General features: G+C 45.1%; 1 protein-coding gene across 1 annotated transcript in view; it reads left to right on the forward strand.

The window, feature by feature from the left end:
* The first annotated feature begins 13261 nt into the window (after positions 1 to 13261).
* The window catches only part of GUCY2F (guanylate cyclase 2F, retinal), a 39860-nt gene continuing 33149 nt past the window's right edge, over positions 13262 to 19972 (forward strand). Inside the window, exons 1-4 of the mRNA XM_068395342.1 lie at positions 13262 to 13269; positions 14356 to 14936; positions 17290 to 17591; positions 19117 to 19471. Coding sequence (XP_068251443.1) covers positions 13262 to 13269; positions 14356 to 14936; positions 17290 to 17591; positions 19117 to 19471 — 1246 coding nt within the window. The remainder of the gene's footprint in view (positions 13270 to 14355; positions 14937 to 17289; positions 17592 to 19116; positions 19472 to 19972) is intronic.

Raw genomic sequence — 19972 nt, forward strand, 5'->3', positions numbered from 1 at the left:
ATTGTCTGTATGTTACAGATGTGGAAATGAGGCATGGCAGGAGGTGTTTTAATTCCCCTCCTTTAGCACCTGACTGAAGTGGTGGGTTTGTTTCGACACCCCAGCTCATGGCAAGGGGGGAACCAGACACTGGCAACCCAACCCTGACACATTCTGGTGTCTCCCCATTTGGGAGGAGGGAGAATTGCAGATGTAAGGTGTTTTACTGCTTCAAGAGAGTCTAAGTATGGTGCTGAGAGACAGCAAGGCTTGGCCAGAGGATGCGAGGAGGTGTCTGGAAGATCACAAAGTTGAATACCGATCCAAGGTGACCTCTTACCACATCCCTGATTGCTTAGATACAGTGGTACCCACATCCCCATGTATACCTGGACCTGGAGGCACCAACTCAGGGGGATTAACCTGTGGTGACATCCCTACCATTAGCTCCCATCCACTCAAGCTGGGGTGCAGAGGGAGATTCCTTTTACACTCCCTCTTTCTGGGCAGCTGTCCTCATCTCAGCCCCTTGCTGTAGAGCAGTAACTGAACACCGATTACGGTGCACACACAGGGCCCTCAGCTTTGAAAGGACAAGATAACGCACTGTATGAGCAGGAAATTAAACTAATTCCCTTGGGCTCAGTGTCCAACCTTGTGCCATTGAAAACTCAACAATTAGCATTTTCCTCCTCTTTTTTTTTCCACGGTGGTTTTGGTAAATCTGTGGATTCCTCTGAAACATAGCTGGGCTGCTCGTGGCTGTGATTTGCAGCAAGAACCTCTCATTTATACCTCTCATTCTGGGAATTTAGTATTTATGTTGAGATATGAGCAGTGTGGCTGGTCACTCTCCCCAGCAAGATGGCAGGCTGAGCATCCCAATGCACAGGGACCCACAGGCTTTGCCACGTCCCATCTGTGCTGTGGCCACAGCACAGGGAGGACCATCTAGGGCTGAGCTGTCTCTCTAGTTTTCGCCTTCAAGGCTGTGCTTGTCTGCTCCCTTCTTGCATCTCCATGCCTGCCCACTTCATTTGACCACACTCCTCCTAGGTGGTTTTCCTCTCTGACCAGTTTCTCACCCATCCCACCCTTCCCAGTCCCAGTCCTCATTGGTCCTCTCCAGTCACTGCCCTGTTGCTGGTGCATGGAAATAGAGCAATGGTAGCAGGCAACCTTTGGTTGGACTGATCAATGTTCCCTCTCCTCAGTGTGAAACACCCAGCTCCTTCCCCTCTTACCTACAAGGACCAGTGATGGGATTAACCTCTCCTCACTAATGAAGAGTGACAAGCCCATAGCTCATCTCCATAGTCAGCTCAGCTGTCTCCTGGGGATGACAATTACAACACTAATGATGTGGAAAACTGTCTACTGGCAGTTGGATGGAGACCACCAGTCTTCTCTGCAGAGGCTGTCAGCTGCTGGTGCTGTATGATTCACGCTGAGCTGAGGTGCCACTCGACCATCAGTTTGCACGCACAGAGGGCACTTCCAGGTTCCTGAGAGGTTTGGGCTTCTTAGCCATTGGCCTGGATCTTGCCTCTTAACTGCCTCAGGTGCAGTTTTCCTGGGCGTTTCTGTTCACACACAGGCTGGAAGAGGGGAAGGAGCACACCTGGGTTTGGGCCAGCCAGCTGTGCAGGGGCATCTTTTGTTATTTGAGATGCCCTGGAGTATCTGAGATATCTGGATGGGGCTGGTGATAGGTATAACACAGACTGTGGGAGACCCTACCTTTTTTGACATCATAGGAGACCAGGTGGGACACCTTGGGAACCTCAGAGGGCATTAGGCAACCAGGCAGGGCTGATTTGTGTGACCACATTCTAGTATTTAGTGGAACAGGGGATGGTCTAGGTCATTGCAGCTCCAGCAGAGCATGCAGCTCCTATGTGAGGCATGTCTGACACCACACTGACGTGTTAGACCCAGAGGACATCATATATGTCACTATATACCTGGGGAGTGCAGCTGAATGGAGCTATTCAGCTACTCCAGTGTTTTAGGGGGAGTTAAGTTCTTGCCAGGCTCCCTGATGGTTCCAGTTACACTAACTGCCATGGGAGCTTGGGTACCCTGCGGACATGGAGACATGTCCTGGTGTCAGCTGGAGGGCTCAAACCCACACCAGTGCCACCGCAGGGGATGTATCTGCCACCAGGCACAGCTGGGAGGGTATTTCTTACAGCTGAAGGGCTGTGCTGGGAGGAAAGGAAGTTTCAAAATATGTCAGGAAAGGAGGGACAAACTCAATGTCCAAGGCATTTTTGGAGGACCCAGATTCCCACACAATGTCCATTTGTTGTTCATGCAATGAAACCACTCCCTAGGCCAGCCTCCAGCCCCACTACTGGGGTGCTGGACCACTCATCTCCTCCAGTTTTAAAGCAGAGGCTTCACCTTGCTATCAGCAATGTCTCAGCCCCACTGCTCTGGAGAGGACAGCCTTTCTTCCCCTCTCCCAATGCAGCAGGATGGTGAATCAACCACAGGCACCGTTGCTCTCCAACATGGAGCAATGTGCAAGAGACACAAGGCACCAGGCAGGCAACACCATCCTCCCCCTCTGCCACCAGGTCAGAGCATCACTTTAATCATGGCTGAGGGCATTCCTGTTCTTTGGAGGAATGAGCTGGGCGTTTTTCAGGCATCATGCTTCATTAAGTGTTTTTATAGCACTACTTTGCAGCTGCAGGGTGCTGCAAGCGGGGGGCCGCAGCTCTGACTTGCTCATTAGCACAAGGACTCTTACGCACACGGCTCGATGAGACCCAGTGATCATCCAAGCAGGAAAAAACTCGGAATAACTTAAAATCGGGAGCGGTTATAAGTTTGGCATTTGGAGAGTCCTCTGAACTGTCTGTCATCCTCAGATGTTCTCCACAAGGGAACTTAATTAAAATGAGGCGTTGAGAGGGGCTCGACACTCTTATCTCCAGAGTAGCTCACCGCTTAATTGGAGAAACAAACTGTGCTCAGGGGCTTAGTGGAACAATCAAGGCTCTTTTGGACAGGAGATCCTCGAATATGAAAATAAAGGCTGAGGGCAGTGAAATATATTTTATCAGAATTGATTTCAGCTTTCTCTAAGGATCAAAATCCTGCTGGTGACAGGTTAGTCTGGATGATAAAGTGGTAAATCACTCTTGCACCCTGTAAAGCGTGTGGCTGGGAGAATAGAAACCCCCTCCCTTGTCGTGCTCTCCTGTGTTGCTTGCAAGTGCTTGTGTCCTGAACAAATCTCTTTCCTGGAAAAAAAACCCAAAAACACCGTCTGACAAACCTAGAAGCTGATGTGTTGTGTCTGATTCCCAGGGAGCTGACTTTGATGGGATTTGGGCGTGAGCAGGGGATTAGAAGGCAGCCCAGGGACCAAGCTACCCTTGCTGAGTAACTTTCCAGCTTACCCAGTTGGAAAAGCACGCAGTCTGCCAGCGAGGGAGCGCTCTCTCGTGGGCTATGCAGGGCATGAGCAGACCTATGTCGTCGCAGAGGTGATTAATAAAGAAAATAAAGACTGTGGAAGAAAGACATGGCATAAGCCAGCACAGCAGTAAAGTGCAACCAGATGTCAGGTTGTTTTGATCTACTTGAAAAACCAAGAAAGAGGGAAGACAAATAAGCCCCGCAGTGTCAGAGCCACTTTTGGCACCCTCTGTGCTCCTTGAGGCCAGCTGAGATGAAAGGGAAGGTCTGGGGGCTGTGAACTGCAGAAGCATGTAGGATAGCTCACTGCAAGGCATAGACATGCTGGGTTTGCTCTGACTTCCCCCATGTCAGGGCTTTGGCAAAGCAGCCAGCACCTGAGGATGGCAGCAGGACCGGTAAATTTCAGGTGGGTGTTCTTCTGCCCATGGTGGTGAGAAGGTGGTGAACACAAGGAGGAAGAAGAAACACAGATGATGGATGGGAAGAGGAGCCTGTTAATCGGTACATGATGGTTTGCTCAAGGCTGACTCATATCTTCCCTTTTTAAAGTCTTGCAGCCAAGCTTCTTTGCTGTGTGGGTGAAATGATATGCCTACGGTCTTACAAAAAGCCTGTGACAAAGCAGGAAACCCCAAAACCAGTTCTCCCACCTCCTGGATTACCCTCCACCTCTTTGGACCTGCCTTGGTATGCCATGAAGAACCTGCAAGTTACTCTGCTCACATCACACCACATACCCATGTCTGTTGCATCTCATGACATAGGAGCTTCCAGAAACTAGAATAGCCACCAAAAAAACCCAGAAATACAGCTGGACCCTTTTCCAGCCCAGCTGCAATACATGGAGCTGAGCTAATGTGCGAAATATTGATTCTTACAGTTAAGCATGTCCTTACGTACTTTACTGTATTGAGGTTCCTCCGGGCCAATGAGAACTCCTCCTTGGCCTTTCCACACAAACGATGCTCAGAGGTTGGGATTGGATGAGAACCAGGGTTTGATACTGCTCTGGATGAGCATCTTCACTCCATTAGCTGAATAACTGATGTCATATTTACACTACTCCTTGAGATCCTCCCTGCCAGTTAGCCCGATATAAAATCTTTTGGCAGATCCTCATCTAAACAGTCTAGTGCTCAGGAAAAACAGTGTAAATTGCTCAATATGGGGTAAAACATGGCTTGCCCATATGTCTACAGTCTTAGGGAAGAAGTTGAATGACAGCTCTTCGCTGCACCTGCTGCATTATCTACTCAGTATTTGAATCAATCACATGATTCAAATGTGATGCTGATCCAGATGCAGGCTTGAAAGTGTTTCGTGCCCTTTAAAACACAGGAAAAGGTACTCCAGGCTCCAGTGTCTTGTTGTATAAGACTACATGGTCTGCTTTAGAGACAACTGCAGAAAGTAAAGTGATAGAAGAAAGGAGGCAATGACTGTGTCCCTTTTTCACAGCGTGAAGCTGGCAGTGCTAGTAGGAAAAGCCAATCTGCTAGTAGGAAAAGGCAAGCTGCCCTCCCCATTGCCTTGCCCCTACTAAATCCATCTGAGAAGGAGGCAGTCCTAGAACCTGGGGAAGTGGTTTCTCACCAGGCCTCTCTGTTTTGGCCACGTTTGAGCACTGCAAGCCTCACAGAGACACTCTGACATGGATTTGAAAAGTCAAATGAGAACTGGCCTGGTGAGGGTTGGAGTCTGGGCTCGGATCAGATGTGGGACTCCTTGGTCTCCGATGGGGAGTGAAGGCCAATGAAGCTGGAACCATGGAAAGTCAGGACCAGCCCATCAGAGCCAAGGACAGTTTAGGAAGGGGCTTTCCTGACCCACCTCCAATAAATCTCCCTGCAGCTCTTTCTACAGATCCCTGCAAACAGTCACGTAGCTTGGCCTGGCCATAGGCGAGCCAGGTGGTTCCTAGGGCAGCAGATTTGCTGCTTCCCCAGACCTGGATGTTGCTCTTGCCTTTTTCTCCCGTGGCTCTGAGCACCCAAGATTTCCATTCTGGCTTGCAGAGCTCTCAGCAATGACTACCCATGCCTCGTGTCTGCCACCCATCCACAGCAGCGCTGGAGGTAACAGAGCAACTCACAGTCAGCCTGAGAGGCTTAGCGTTATCAGCTTAGGAGATGTAGGTCTTCAGGGAATTTTAATCAGCAGAGACACTTTCACACCCAAAGAGACAAAGATATTATCAATTCCCTTAAATGGGCACCAGAAGAGCTGAGCTGCAGCTCTGGGGACTCTTCCTCTCTTCATCCCGGCTGAAATAAATTACTCCACGACCCGCAGTGATGCCATGCTGATCCCCAACTGCCAATGCTCTGGCTCTTTGGCCACAGACGTACTTTGAAAGTTAGATTTCTCTGAAGGATTTCCTTTTGCATGAGGAACATGCTGTTTATTTCTCTCGCTGCTCTGGAAGGGGCCCTTTGTGATGGCCACCCTGAAAAGCTGTGCCAGGACACAGCAGGCTGCTGCTACCTAAAAATGCCTGGCTGTCTTCTGGGTCAGTGCTTATTTTCAGTGCTGGTTTTGATCTGTTTTTTCCTCTCCCTCTCTCCGAGGGCATGCTGCACTTGCCGTGCTGTAGCGTACCCACGCTGTGCAGCAACAGATAATGGGGACTTAGCAAGGTGTTAGCATCAATGTGCGTGTTTCAGATGAAGGGATTAATACTTGGGGGCTTGTCTGGGACTCCTGCAGACTCCAGGTTTGAAATACCACAATGTTTACACAGGGATTTATCCTTTGTCTTGCTTCTGTCAATGTCTTCATTAAATTGCAATTGCTTTTAATAAAAAGTCATACAGTTGACATGAAGATAGATAAAAGCAATTGATTATTTTATTTTTTTCCTCCCTTCTGTGGTTAGTGGAATCACAGGTATTGCTGGTTGTTTGATGGCTGGGTGGCAGTTAGGACTGATATTGTTTCTATACCCCCAGGAGGCAAAGAAAAATAGACATTGGGGGTGTTTTGCTCTGTTCTCTCTGGTCTTAGCTTTACTGAGGAGTTAAAGCGTGTGTTTAACAGACGTGCCACTCTAGCTGGGTTAACTGAGTTTGAGCAGCGCTACAAGATAACCACCTGCAACAGTCCATGTAGTTCTAACATCCCTTGGAATCAGCCATCTCAAGGACTGTCTTTATGAATGACAATTAAAGGGCACTAAAGAGTAGGTGTGCTCTGCAGTGGGGTACATTGACCCTCGTTAAGTTTTGTGCAGGCTCTGGAAATGAAGTGAAATCAAAATATTTCCTTCGGAGAGGGTCCTCAGAAAGGCTTTAAATACAGTTTTTAAAAAATGTCAGTAGAAATTCCTACAGATTAGCTTTTCTGCCAGTCTGAAATAGGGCCAGTCAATTACCAGTTAATTGCGCAGGCACTTGCCCAACCCTGTAGGCACAGAGGGGATTACTGGGAAGGCTCGGGCAGACCATGGGCTCTCCATGGTAGAGGGCTTTGCAGGGAGTCAGCAGAGCCCGACTGCAGCCAGGTCGTGACTCTCCTGCCACACTGCAATGCAAAGCAGCTGCCAGACACAGACAGAGCAGCCCAGAGGATATATATATAAAGCTGAATATATACATATGTATAAAACTGAAGCAGAAGAGATGAAGCCATCAGGTTGCTCAAGGCTGCTGCCTGCTAAGAACTTCCACCTACCCAGGAAAATTCATACCTAACTCATGCTCCATATTAATTAATTAGTTAATTAATTTCTTTATTTTCTGTAACTCCTTGTTATGGATGAAGAAAATGGGGATATAAGAAATTATTGCATATGCTTCTGGTAAATTAATAAAGTGTGTTATGACAGGAGAGCTCTTATGCAGTAGAAGCTGGGTGTCAGGGAGCCCAGATACTGTCAGAGAAGTGATTTAGGGCTGCATGGACATGCAGCTCGGAGCCTGGGGTGTTTTTTTTCTCTGCTCCTGTATGATCTTCTGTGTAACATCTGGCAGGTCATTCAGAGACCTTGCCTTAAAAATGCTGGCCTAAGTCCTCCTACATGATAGGAGTCTACAGTTATAAGAGAGGCAATATACCTCTTGGGTCCTGTTTCATCCAACACTAAAAAGAACATAAAGCTTTGGGTCTAGTATGTGCATTTCCTATGCAGCCTAGGCTAGATAGCTAAACTTTGTGTGTCCTCAGTTTCTAAACCTTTAAATGATGCTAAGGATGCTCTTCTACCACCAAATACTGTCTAGATGTTTGGGTAGTCTGGTAACAGGGGACAAAGGTATATATTGTGACAGGCAAAGTGAGAGCTGGAGGAAGATGTAACACCAGTACTGTATGGCCTGTGCTGTGGTTCAGTATCCAAGTTAAAGTCTCTCCAGCAAACATTTGAAAGGTCGGATGTTTAGATAAGGCTGTAAAACCAGCTATTTTCTTCAAGCAGGCAAAGATGCCAGAGGTTAAGAGAGACCTACTGGGACAGAAGATGTTCTGGGATTATTTCCTCTGTGGGGTTTGTAAAGCCTTGGTGTAAAGGAAATGCAACTCAGTGTCATGTTCAGGCTTTATTTTAGGGATAAATGTAATTTATCAGATCTGGCAGGATCTGATGAATGCTCCAGTGAGGTTATGTGGTTGTGGGAAACTTCGCAACATAGCACAGGGTAAGTCATCATGCAAAACATCAGCCAGCCATTCATGAGCCCATTGACGCATTTGGAAGTCTTGGTACTATTCAGCACGAACAGGGCTCGCCAAAACCCATCATTCTTTGTCTGCCAGAAGATTTAGTGTGATATTTCTCTTCTTTTTTTTTTTTTTTTTATCACACTGCTATGAAGCAATTTATTTTTTAAATATCCAAGGAACTACAAGCTTCCTGAACTCTACAAGTGCTGGGTGGGTTTGCTGTTCCACTCAGGTTTTCTTTTAAGGCCATCAATGAAATCGCCTTGTCACTGAGCTGCTGTGGCTGGTTTCCAGGTTTCTCCGTGTGGGCCAGACTTGCAAAACATATATCAAACACTCATCTGCTTTCATCTTCCCCTCCCGTAAGAGAGACCTGCTTGATATCTTTATTCCCAGATAAGAGACCTGGCAATTCCTAAGGTCTCCAGATATAGATCCAGACATGTCTGGAGTTTTGTTTAATCTGTCATATTTCAAGAAAAAAGTTTTAGACACATTGGGCAAGTGCTTTTTCGGTTAACACCACATGAGACTCTCCATCTCCTTCAGTACCTGGCTTTAACTTGCTTATTTAAAGTCCAGCCTTGCTAAGCCTCATGTAAAGAAAATGAACAGTAGCCACTTCTTAGGTTGAATCATAGCTGGATTCTAAGAGGTTTGGAAATGTTGCCTGGAAGAGGAGCTTCTGGAGACAAGGCTGTCAAACTAAACACTCAGGTTCTGATGCCTAAATAAATACAGGTACAACTACCTCATCTGGTGTTATGACACTGTCTCCTGCCAGCTCTAATATTGACTATCCAAACTACCTGCAACGTCATATATTCCACTAATGCCAGTGCCAGAGACTTCAGATCTCACAGGCTACAAAATCAGCTTCCAAGAAAATCAAATAAAACTAGACATTTTGGGAAAGAAGTGGACTCACTTGAACTTGACTCTACAGGACTCTTCAAGGCTGACATATAGCTGCTCTGATGCAAACCAGATAATCTGGAGCAAAAGGGATTCCACTGCAACTTGAAAACAGGGTAATATGGCACAGCAGGACGCTCCCTCCCAAAAAAACACCATCAAAAATGTAGAACATCAAACCCTTCCTGTGCTGCATGGCCAAGAAACTGACGTCAGATTGGATTGACATCAAGCTTACTCAAAGTCATGGAAAGGACAAAATGGAGAGGAACTTGTAAAGAATTAAAGGATGGAGGTTAACTAGTGCCAGGCAGTGAGGCTGGAGAAATAATAAATCTTGTCAGTCTGACTTTACATAATTTTTGTGATTAAGTCACAAGTCTGGCATGTAAAGTCAAGTAGTGGCGTTGTCTTCTTAAACGCCTACAGGTTGTCATCCTACTGAAAGGTGATATTGAGGGAGAAAATTAGTGCCACATAGTCAGTGTGTCCACATTGTAAGGAAATAAAAAATGATTATTTGATATTTTGAAATAAAACAGTAAATGAGAATGCCTCCTTTGGTAGTGTTTTCTAGCAGAGCCTCTGGGATCTCATTTTTTCCAGTGCTGTTCAATAACTATCACAGAATAAACAGAAAAATCATTATTCATAAAACTTGCATATTGGTCTGGACCTCTCATTAAACGGACACATTTGAAAAGTATTCACTAAACTAAAACCAGATGGGTTTGTACACATCTGGGAACAAAGAATTCATACCACACTTCCAAGGTAGAGGTTTGCATTAAAGAAAGCAGAGATGGGCTTGAAAACAGTGATGCTGCAACTATGTTCGTCTGAGCTATGGAATTAAAGTGGAGAAAAATCAAATAGGTGGTAAAAGGTGCCATCACCTCTATATGCAGCATTAAGGAGTGAGGCTCACTAGTGGTTCTTGTTTCTAATTTAGCAAAGAGAAGGAAAATTAAAAATGAATGTCAAAAGAGTGTTACAAGGATGAAATCCTGAAAGCGTGGTCTATGGCTAAAGCCTTAAGGAGCTGTTTATGTATTTTACTCAGAGGATGGCTAGGATGTGAGCTAATTATGGTGTGCAAATGTCTACAGGGAGGTGATATTTTTTGTGCTTCCTGTTTTTTTGTTTCTCAGGCAAAGGCAGAGTGACAGCCAGTTCCAGGAAGCTGAAGCCAGACACACTAGACATTAAGTGGGTATTTTTAATGTTGAGGGTAATTAACAATTGGTATAATAGACGTGGGAACCTGGTAGATCCTCCAAGGCTGGAGCTTTTAATTAAGGCCCTGAGGACGTGAAGAAAGGCTAACATGAGCGTTGCCATGCTGCTGTCCCTCAATTTTCTCTATAATCAGTGGAGATACGAGACTTTTCTGCAGGGACAGTCAGACCAGGAGCCAAGCTGGAACAGGCTGCAGAGGGTTTCCAGAGAAATCAGCTTTATGCAGCGGTACCCTCTGGTATAATTGGTTACAAAAAGCATTTTGTTTCCAGGACGCTTGAAGATCTCAGAGCAGCAGCAGCTCCTGGGAGGCTGTGTGGCCAGGCTGATGTGGGAGGTCAGACCGAGAGGTTAGAGCACCCTCTTCTGCTCTAAAAATTTAAAGCAAAGCGAAACAGCTGTGGCTTAACCTTCCCATGGGAAATGTTACGGCTGTAATACGCGCATGTCTCGCTCGCTTCGGTGAGTACGGCAGAGTGTTGGGAATTGATCTGATGGTGTGCACATAACAGTGTTACAAAGGAATCTTTGCTCTATGATGTGGTGGTTGCAGTAACGATGAGCTTAAGATGAGAGATAAAAAGCAAGGTTTGGAGGCATATGCCAGGTCTTAAACTTTAATGTTAATTCCAACAAGATGAATCACTTTAATAACATTTTTTTCCCTCAGCTGCGTTATTTACCTTGCTTCATAGAATCATAGAATCGTCTTGGTTGGAAAGGACCTTTAAGACCATCAAGCCCAACCATTAACCCAGCACTGCCAAGGCCACCACTAACCCATGTCCCTCAGCACCACATCTACTCATCTTTTAAATCCCTTCAGGGATGGGGACTCCACCACCGCCCTGGGCAGCCTGTTCCAATGCTTGACAACCCTTTCGGTGAAGACATTTTTCCTGATATCCAATCTAAACCTCCCCTGGCACATCTCGAGGCCATTTCCTCTCATCCTATCACTTGTTACCTGGGAGAGGAGACCAACACCCACCTTGCTACACCCTTCTTTCAGGTAGTTGCAGAGGCAGAGTTGCTTGTTTATTACTGAGGCAAATCATGCGATGCCAGGACCTGAGCTTGTTTTGCAAAGGTAGGAGTGTTATCCCCAGTCCTGGGTACCCTAAGCATGGGACAGACATGGCAGGGCTATTTGGGACAACCAGCTTTTCTTATGGAGGGTGGATTCCTGCCACAGTTATTACTTGATTGCAGGAGGGTCTTTTCTTTTACCACCAAAGAAGAAGCAGAACAAAAGGGAGAAAGTGATAAACGTTTCAACCCACTTGGCTATGAAAAAATATTCATTGTTAAGGGTCAGAGTAATTATGCTAATAAATAGACCTCCAAGTCATTTATTTTTTAATCTTTCATTGTTGGGTGCCTGACTCACATTTTTTTCAACACAGGAGTTTTTAAGGCTATAAACATCCTCTAGAAAAGAACCACTGGAGTTTTGCAGCTACTCCAGGAGACTTTGAAACCACTGCCCCTGAGTGAAATTAAACTGTGCTGTACCATTGTTGATACCAGAAGAAGTGAGACAGCAGTGAGCATATGATATATAGATAGAGATGTTGGTATATTTGTGTAGGGATAAATAACACTTTTAGGTTCCATTAAAAAAATCAGACTCTTAGCTTCAAAAACTGTATTTAATTTCATGCTTTGATCAAAACCCAGTGTCAAAGCCTAATGCACTAGTAGCACACAAAGCAGCGTTCTCAGTTTAGGCTTGACGTTAGCGTGTCCTTTATGCACTTTCCAAATGTGAAGTAATTTGGTAATTCCTGATAACCATCTTGAGTTGTACCAGTCTTCAATGAAGCACGTGTCTAGGAACCTTCCTGGGTCTGGGCTGTGCAAGGAAATCAAAGAATGAAAGGAAATTAATGAAATGAAGGGTGAGAGCTGCTCTCCCCACTGAATCTGAAAAGCTTTGTGGCTTCCCATAATCATTAGTCATGAAGAGAGAACTGCTCTTGAACACACACTAACGAGATGCGTATAATTTATATGATGTATTTGAAGTTAATACTGCTAAAAGGTTGAATTATAAATGGTTCCTTCTAGACCACAGGTGCTGGTCCTGTGAGCTCAGCTAAATTATCACAAGGGGCTTCCTAGCTAGGGTAGGTGTGGAGACATTGAAGTCTCTCAAGAATGAGTTTTATTGCCAGATCCACTGGGGAAGGAAGGTGTCTGGGAGCGTGGGGAGGGTTATTGGAGGGCTCAGATATCTAGGGGACCTGGGGAAATAACCAAGAAGATTTTGATACAAGTATAAATATCTCTATGTGTCATGATGGGTACAAGGAAGAAATGGGGAAAAGGGTAATGCAACACATCAGCAGGATGGTAGAGCCCAAAATAAAATATTCTTCTTACCCCAAACCTAAAATAGCTCTTTGTCTCTGCTGCTTACAGAGCAGAAGAAGAGCTATCCCTGCTGCAGTGTAGAGAGACTTAAGGAGCTGTTTTGCAGGGGCAGATCCCAGGAGCTAAATCCCACTAATCCAAGGGCAGAGCTTTAAGATGCCATCCCTACAATTGCTAAGTTAGGTATGAGTACATCTCTGCACGGAGGCGGTTCAGAGTGATGCAGCCTTGGATCTCTACAAGACCTTCATCGAGGAACTAAGGGCTTAGGAGGATGTACCCCAAGTCATGAAAACCTGCAGGAGAAGGATGGCCCTCACCAAAAGGGACACAGGAAGCTTTTGACGTGGCGTGGAGGGTCCCAGAGCACCCATCCAGTTGGAGTGGCCCATGCAAGCAAGAAGTGAAAGGAGGTGGGCACCCAAGCGCACTTGCAGGGGAGGCTAACCATGCATCGCCTCTCCTTGAGGCAGGACCCACGTCCGAGGACAGCCACTGCCACCAGTGAGAAGCTGCTCCGCTGGTGGGTGGCTCCTTCTGGAGGTCTCTCTCCATCAGGCTAGAGGACCTGGGGGTGCATTTACAGCACGTACTGCATTGAGGTGCTCTGCATTGCATGTCTCGGTGGCTGAGGATCCAGGATAAAAATACTTCTCCGGTAATGAACAGGTAAGCTGGTGTAAGGGGCCTGCTAATTTTAGAGCATGAACCTGTGTGGATCAGCAAATATTCTAAGCCACAGGGTGACACTGCGGATGACGGGGAGGCTGTTGTGGGTTTGCAATTTCTGTGCCTGGCTGTGAAGGGTGAGGTTGTTATTCCCAAAAAACCTGTGGCTCCTAGTCTTTAACCAAGAATATTCTAAGCCAAAAGTGAACACAAAGCTTTTGCTCTGACAGTTATTTAACAGTTCTTTATCTAAATGCAAACCGTAATCCTCCTATTCCCTCGCTTTGTGATTACCTGTTTATCCACCTTTCATTTTGCTGGCTTTAAGAGACTCAGCCTTGAGTTGTCCCTGGAAGACCTTTTCAGAAAGTTTTAAAATCATATGTACATACGTATGTATCTCTAAGTATATGTATATATGTGTGTGCTTATATATATATATGGACTCTGATTCATATTCAAAACTCACTGAGGATTTTGAATTGGCAAAATTTGCTGGCTCAGCACATTTCATCTTTTTGTTTTCTTATACGTGTGTTTGTGTGATTTGAGATTTATCCTTCCGAAAACCAAAACACATAGTGAATCCATAGGTTGTGTTTACTGCTGCAAACAAATTGAAGTCAGTCTTCACTGCCTGGTTTCAGAACATATTGCAAAGCATTTTAAAATGTTTATATAAGTGTGAATTTAAGGGCTATGGTAGGTCTAACTGACAGTGGTTGGACGCTTGCCTGCGTTTTGGTACTTCATGGACTTGCACCTTGGGAACTGTTGTGTAATTTGGGCTGACTCAACTGTATCTACATGCAATGAACAAATTCATGTACAGCAAGGCAAAAGTAATCTACTTTTCTTCCAGCAGCCAGTAATGCACTGCCTGGCTTCCTGAAGAACTCATCTCTGGAGTTCACCCACCTGTAAAACAATGTCATTTCTCCTACTGTGTCCTAACAGCTTGTTCTGGGTGCTGTCAAGGCACATTAGATTGCATCAGTTCAACACTGGAAATTCATTCAGGACATTTTTCCAGGCTCTCTGGTGGCTGCTGTTGGGAATAATCCTACTTTGCTCTCCAGCACATAGTTCTGTTTTTAAAATTGGGCTACTCGGACCCTGGGACTGTGACCCCTTCTTTTCCAAAGCCTTTCCCCACGTGGCTGCCAGGTTAGCAGTGGAACGAATAAGCAGAGATCCTTCACTAGATCTTGGCCACAGGCTGGATTATGTGGTCCTACAAGAAGAATGTGAGACATCAAGAGCTCTGTTTAGTTTTATGGGCTTTCGAAAACTTTCCTCAGCTTTCATAGGCCCCCTGAACCCTGGCTTCTGTGAGGTGGCTACACTTTTAGGAGAAAACTGGAATAAAGCCATCTTCTCATGGACGTGCATCAATTATAAACTGGATTCCAGAATCCACCACCCTACGTTTGCAAGGACCCTGCCCTCTCCAACTCGAGTTCTGTTTACAGTAATGAAATATTTTAACTGGGCTAATGTTGGCATCATTGCTTCCAATGAGGATATTTGGATGGACACAGCCAACAAGTTAGCAAGTGCACTCAGGGACCAGAGGCTTCCTGTAAGCATTGTTACATCCATCCATAAAGGAGAAAAAGGCATTGAAGACACCTGGAATGAGATTAAAGAAGTTGATGGCATTAGAAGTAAGTGCTTCCTTTTTTTTTTTTTTATTTTCTCCAGGGTAAGACTACATTGTTATCCAATGAGCATAGCTCAGAGAATGAAATTTTGAAGTCATTTAAGTCAAGCACAATTTCATCTCTGACCCTAATGGAGCCACGGCTGCACGTAAAAGAATGTTTGGCATTTTGTATGTGATGAAGATAGGGCAAAATAGTCTTCTACAGCATGAAATATTGGGTCCAGCTTGTCTGAAAAAATAATATTTAGTAGACGGGTGTCTGTACTTGACCCTGTCAAGTGTAGAGAGGGCTTTATAGGAAGGTTTTATATTTATGGTGTTTTGGATTATGGATTATCAAAAATCTCGTGCTTTGATGCTGTGTCCTTGTTACCTGTGTTCAGTGAAGGTATTAGAAGTGAAATCCAGTGTTATACACCACCTACTAAAGCAGTGAAAAGGCCCTTGTTGATGTACAACACATGTAGTAAAGAATGATCTGTTTTATCTTGAGAAAATGTGGGGGGAATGTCATGTTTTTCTAGTTCAGAACCTTGTTAGGAAGTCTGTGATGGAGCTCTGATCCTGGATGTACACCTCTGTAGTCAGCACTGTGAATCCAGATGAGGATGCATTTTCACTAAGACTGACTTTTATGCCAAAGACCAAGCAAAGACCAACCAAAATGATACTATGATTCTATGACTAACAAAGGTAGCAAGGTGCTGTCTAACTTGGAGTTTTATCGGTGCTCAAATCTATACTTGAGACCAAATCCACCTTGGGTGGGTTCATCTCATCACCAACACAGCTCTCCATGTGAGTTAGAGATGATGGGCTCCTTTCCTAATCAATGGAGAGAACCAGTTCCTCTTCAAACATGATTCATCTGACCAGCTTAAGCTCTCTGATATAGTATGGGATGAATCACTGCCTAGAAGTACCCATTCAGCAACCTGAAAAGGCTCTTGTTGCCTTTCACTTCTACTTTGCCAAGGATACTTTTCCTCCTAAGGAGAGACCACTGCTACTCTAGAGATCCTGCTCCCTCCTGGGTTAGTAACAGGCAGGTCTTCTTTGCAAATTTCCTTCCCATCATTGCCCTACTTTGCTCCGCTCACTGACTGAGTTTTGAAATGCTGCCTTGGAGGACAGATCAGGAGGGCTTCCTTTCCTGAAGGGCCAGCAAGCTCCATGGAAAGCCTGTTAAACAGATACACCTCTATTTCAGATCTTCCCACCAGGTATGGGGGCTTTGACCCATGGCATTTTGCAAGCAAAGACATAGACTCTGGGATAGCCAAGCATGGACCAGATGTTGAAACACAACATAGTGCCCAACCTAAGATCTGTGTATATGGTGACAGAGTGAATGGGTGGAGCTTGGGCACTGCTAACAACTGTGTGGTGTCTGTCAGCTCAGGGCATACAAAGGGAAAGCTCATGTCTCTCAGTCAAGGACAACAGTGACCATGACTACCCATCATGTTAGCCTGTGCCTCACTTTTGTCAAAATTTATCTACACTCCTACTTCTGTAAGGCTCCAGGAATGGGTAATGCTCACAGCCTCCTGCGCTAGAAGTTGCAGACCCCCAGAGTCTGAACAAAATTGGTGTAGCTCCCAACTTCCTCAGCACATAATGCTGATGGAGGACCATTAGAGTCTGGCCTGATACAGCAGCTCAGACAGCTCTTTTATTGGTGGGGAAGGGGCTATTTTGTGTTGAAACTTGTGTTACAAGTACCTGAAAGGAAGTTGTAGCGAAGTGGGGCTCGGTCTCTTCTCCTATATAACAAATGATATGAAGAGAAGAAACAGCCACAAGTTGTGCCAGGGAAGGTTTAGATTGGATATCAGGAAAAATTTCTTCACTGAAAGGGTTGTCAAGCAGTCGAACAGGCTGCCCAGGGAAGTGGTGGAGTCACCATCACAGAATCACAGACTGGTTGGGGTTGGAAGGGACCTCTGGAGATCATCTAGTCCAACCCCCTGCCAAAGCACGGTCACCCAGAGCACGTTGCACAGGGTTGCGTCCAGGCGGGTTTTGAACATCTCCAGAGAAGGAGACTCCCCACCCTCCCTGGGCAGCCTGTTCCAGGGCTCTGGCACCCTCAAAGGAAAGAAGCTTTTCCTCATATTGAGATGGAACTTCCCATGTTTCAGCTTGTGCCCATTGCCCCTTACCACCCCTGGAGGTATTTAAAAGACAAATAGATGTGGTGCTTAGGGACACGGTTTAGTGGTGGACTTTGTAGTGTTAGGTTAACGGTTGGACTTGGTGATCCTAGAGGTCCTTTCCAACCAAAACGATTCTATGATTCTATGAAAACCCCAAATGGATTAACACCACTGTCTGTGATCCTTGCGTTTCAGTTATAATCCTGTGCATGCATTCTGTGCTCCTTGGAGGGGAGGAACAGGCCACCTTACTCACAAAAGCTCTGGAAATGGGACTAGCAGATGGAAGATACGTCTTTGTTCCATACGACACTTTACTGTACAGTCTTCCTTACCAAAACATCTCATTCAACGTCTTTGATAATGACAGCAAGCTCCAGGAAGCATATGATGCAGTGCTGACTATCACACTGGAGTCAGGAGAAAGGACTTTCTATGATGCATTCAGCAAAGCTAAAGAAAGTGGTGAAATAATCGTGGATTTGGAAGCCACCCAGGTAAATATTCTTTCTCTTGGGCTTCTCAGGGTCCTGGCAACAGGAGACATGGGACAAGCAATAGTTATAGAGAAAGTACAGGGGAGAGACAACCCAGACTGTGTGATTTTATTTTGAGAAAAATATGGTGAGAGTTGGATGTGGTCTGCATTCATTTGGAAAGAACATTTCTCCTGGATGTCTGGCAATCTAACTCAATCTACTGCCAGACCATTCTGGGAATTCAAGAGAAAGGGGTTGTCTCTGAGACTCTCAGATTTGGTTTGCTACGTGCTAACTGCAGTAGACCCAAGAAGAGGTGTCTCCTAAGGTGGATAAAGTCCATGGAGTCTGTAAGGCACCAAAATAAGATGTCCACATGCCTGAGAATTTGCGGGGGATGTGACAGACAAACAAAACTGAATGTTTGTAGAGGGAAATGCTTAGGATCATTGCTGCCTCATTCTTCTTAGCACTATAGTCAAAGTTATTCTTTGTTAGCACATTTATCTAAACGTCACCAGTAGCCTATAAAAAAACAAATCAGTTGCTACCTTGTAGACATCACAAGAAGAATTGGGGAGTCTGTCATATGGGTGAAGAGATGCAGGATTCAGATGAACTAATCTTCAAATCTCGCTATGATCTTCAAAAAAATTATAAGTACTTTTAAGCATGATTTATCAGATCTGCATGGATGTCTACTTTAGGAGGAGATGAGTCATGCCTTGAAAGCATTAATTTCTTTCCCGTCACTATAATGAGAGACCAGATTAACTATATTGAGTTTAGTTCTTCACTGTAAGTTTCTACATCCAGTCAATGAATCCCACCACAGATGTCAAATTCTATGGCTCCCAACAGCACTCCTCATTTTATCACAAGTATATGGCTATAATCTCTCTTCACCTACCAACTGTCAATGACCGTGTGATTGCAAAAGTCACCGTGTGTCTTTTTAGGGTAGGGTAAAGTTATAGGTTCCCGAGTCAAGTCTGGTGCAGAAGGGAGCAATGCAAGAAGGAAAGGTTCTGGTACCCCAGAGAATGAGTTTGCTGTGACTCTTCTTTGTGGCTTTTACATCTTAGGAATAAACAATGTTCTGACAGAGAGGACTGATCCTTTGGGCATGACATTTTTCCCACCTGAGTAGGGAGGTGAGCCTCTGGCTTTGATCTTCTATTTGTGGAAGATGTTTTAGCACAGTGCTTTGAGACAGGCCGTGACAAAATGCCAGCTGAACATCAGGCTCAGTCTTGGCTCTTCCCGTGATAAAGCAATTTTACGTGGTTTTAAAAATATTTTAAGGTAGACTTTGGGGAGCAACCATAAGAAAAGACAGATATTCAAAGTCACACGTATACTGGGTCTATCCAGAGCTACCTTCAACCTAAGATTCTTCAAACACATTACTCTCTGAGCCTTGATGCTCAGGTGTCTCAGTTCTTGAGTTCACAACTTAGCCAGTGGGACATGTTTTGCCACAGATTTCAAGACAGAGATTGGAAGTGGTATATCCTGACCTCAATTTCTCCTGTATTTTTAGGTTTCTCCACTCTTTGGAACAATCTATGATGCCATTTACTTCATGGCAATGGCTATAGACAGTGCTCGGAAGAAAGGAACCAGAGTCTCAGGAGCTAACATAGCTGAGAACACAAAAAACCTCAGTTTCCCTGGATTTAGTCACCAGGTAGAGACAGACAACTGTGGGAAGGGGCTGAGCAACTATGTGATACTGGACACAGATGGTCATGGGAACGAGCTCCTCCCGACCCACTTGCTGGACATGTCTTCAGACTCTGTGAAGTCCCTAGACCGGGACATCCACTTTCCCAGCGGAGACCCACCCCAGCCAGATGCCAGCTGTTGGTTTGATCCAGATATTCTCTGCGATGGAGGTAAGAAAGACAAAAAAATAGGGTCAAATGGCATTGGGTCCATACTTATTTATTTAATCTTTCCTCTTACTCTAAGGGAGAACACCCCAAAGAGAAAACCTTAAACTCAAGAAATTCATATAAATATGACCAGTCATCATGCGTTTTGTTATGGAAGTCCTATAGAGATCCCAGTATTGATCTATAAGACTTTTATTGCTTGTTAGGTCAATAAGGTTGTTGCTACTGTTGTGTGCTGGAAAGACTTTTCCAGGTCTAACAGTCAACATCTGCCTATTTTATTAGCAATCAATATATGCCAGAGGCTCCAGACAGCACTGTGTCCCTGTCCTTCTGAGGGACAAGGGCACTAAGAGGATTTGCGTTGAAGACGGCCTAAGAGAGCTGCGCAACAACAGATGCTCTCACTCTCCTGGTTAACCCCAGCTTCTTTACCCAGTTAGCTACGCAGCTTTAAGGATCATCAGACTCACCTCATCAAGAAAAGATTATAATCATTAC

The sequence above is a fragment of the Nyctibius grandis genome, chromosome 2 (assembly GCF_013368605.1).
Source record: "Nyctibius grandis isolate bNycGra1 chromosome 2, bNycGra1.pri, whole genome shotgun sequence".
Taxonomy (NCBI): Eukaryota; Metazoa; Chordata; class Aves; order Nyctibiiformes; family Nyctibiidae; genus Nyctibius; species Nyctibius grandis.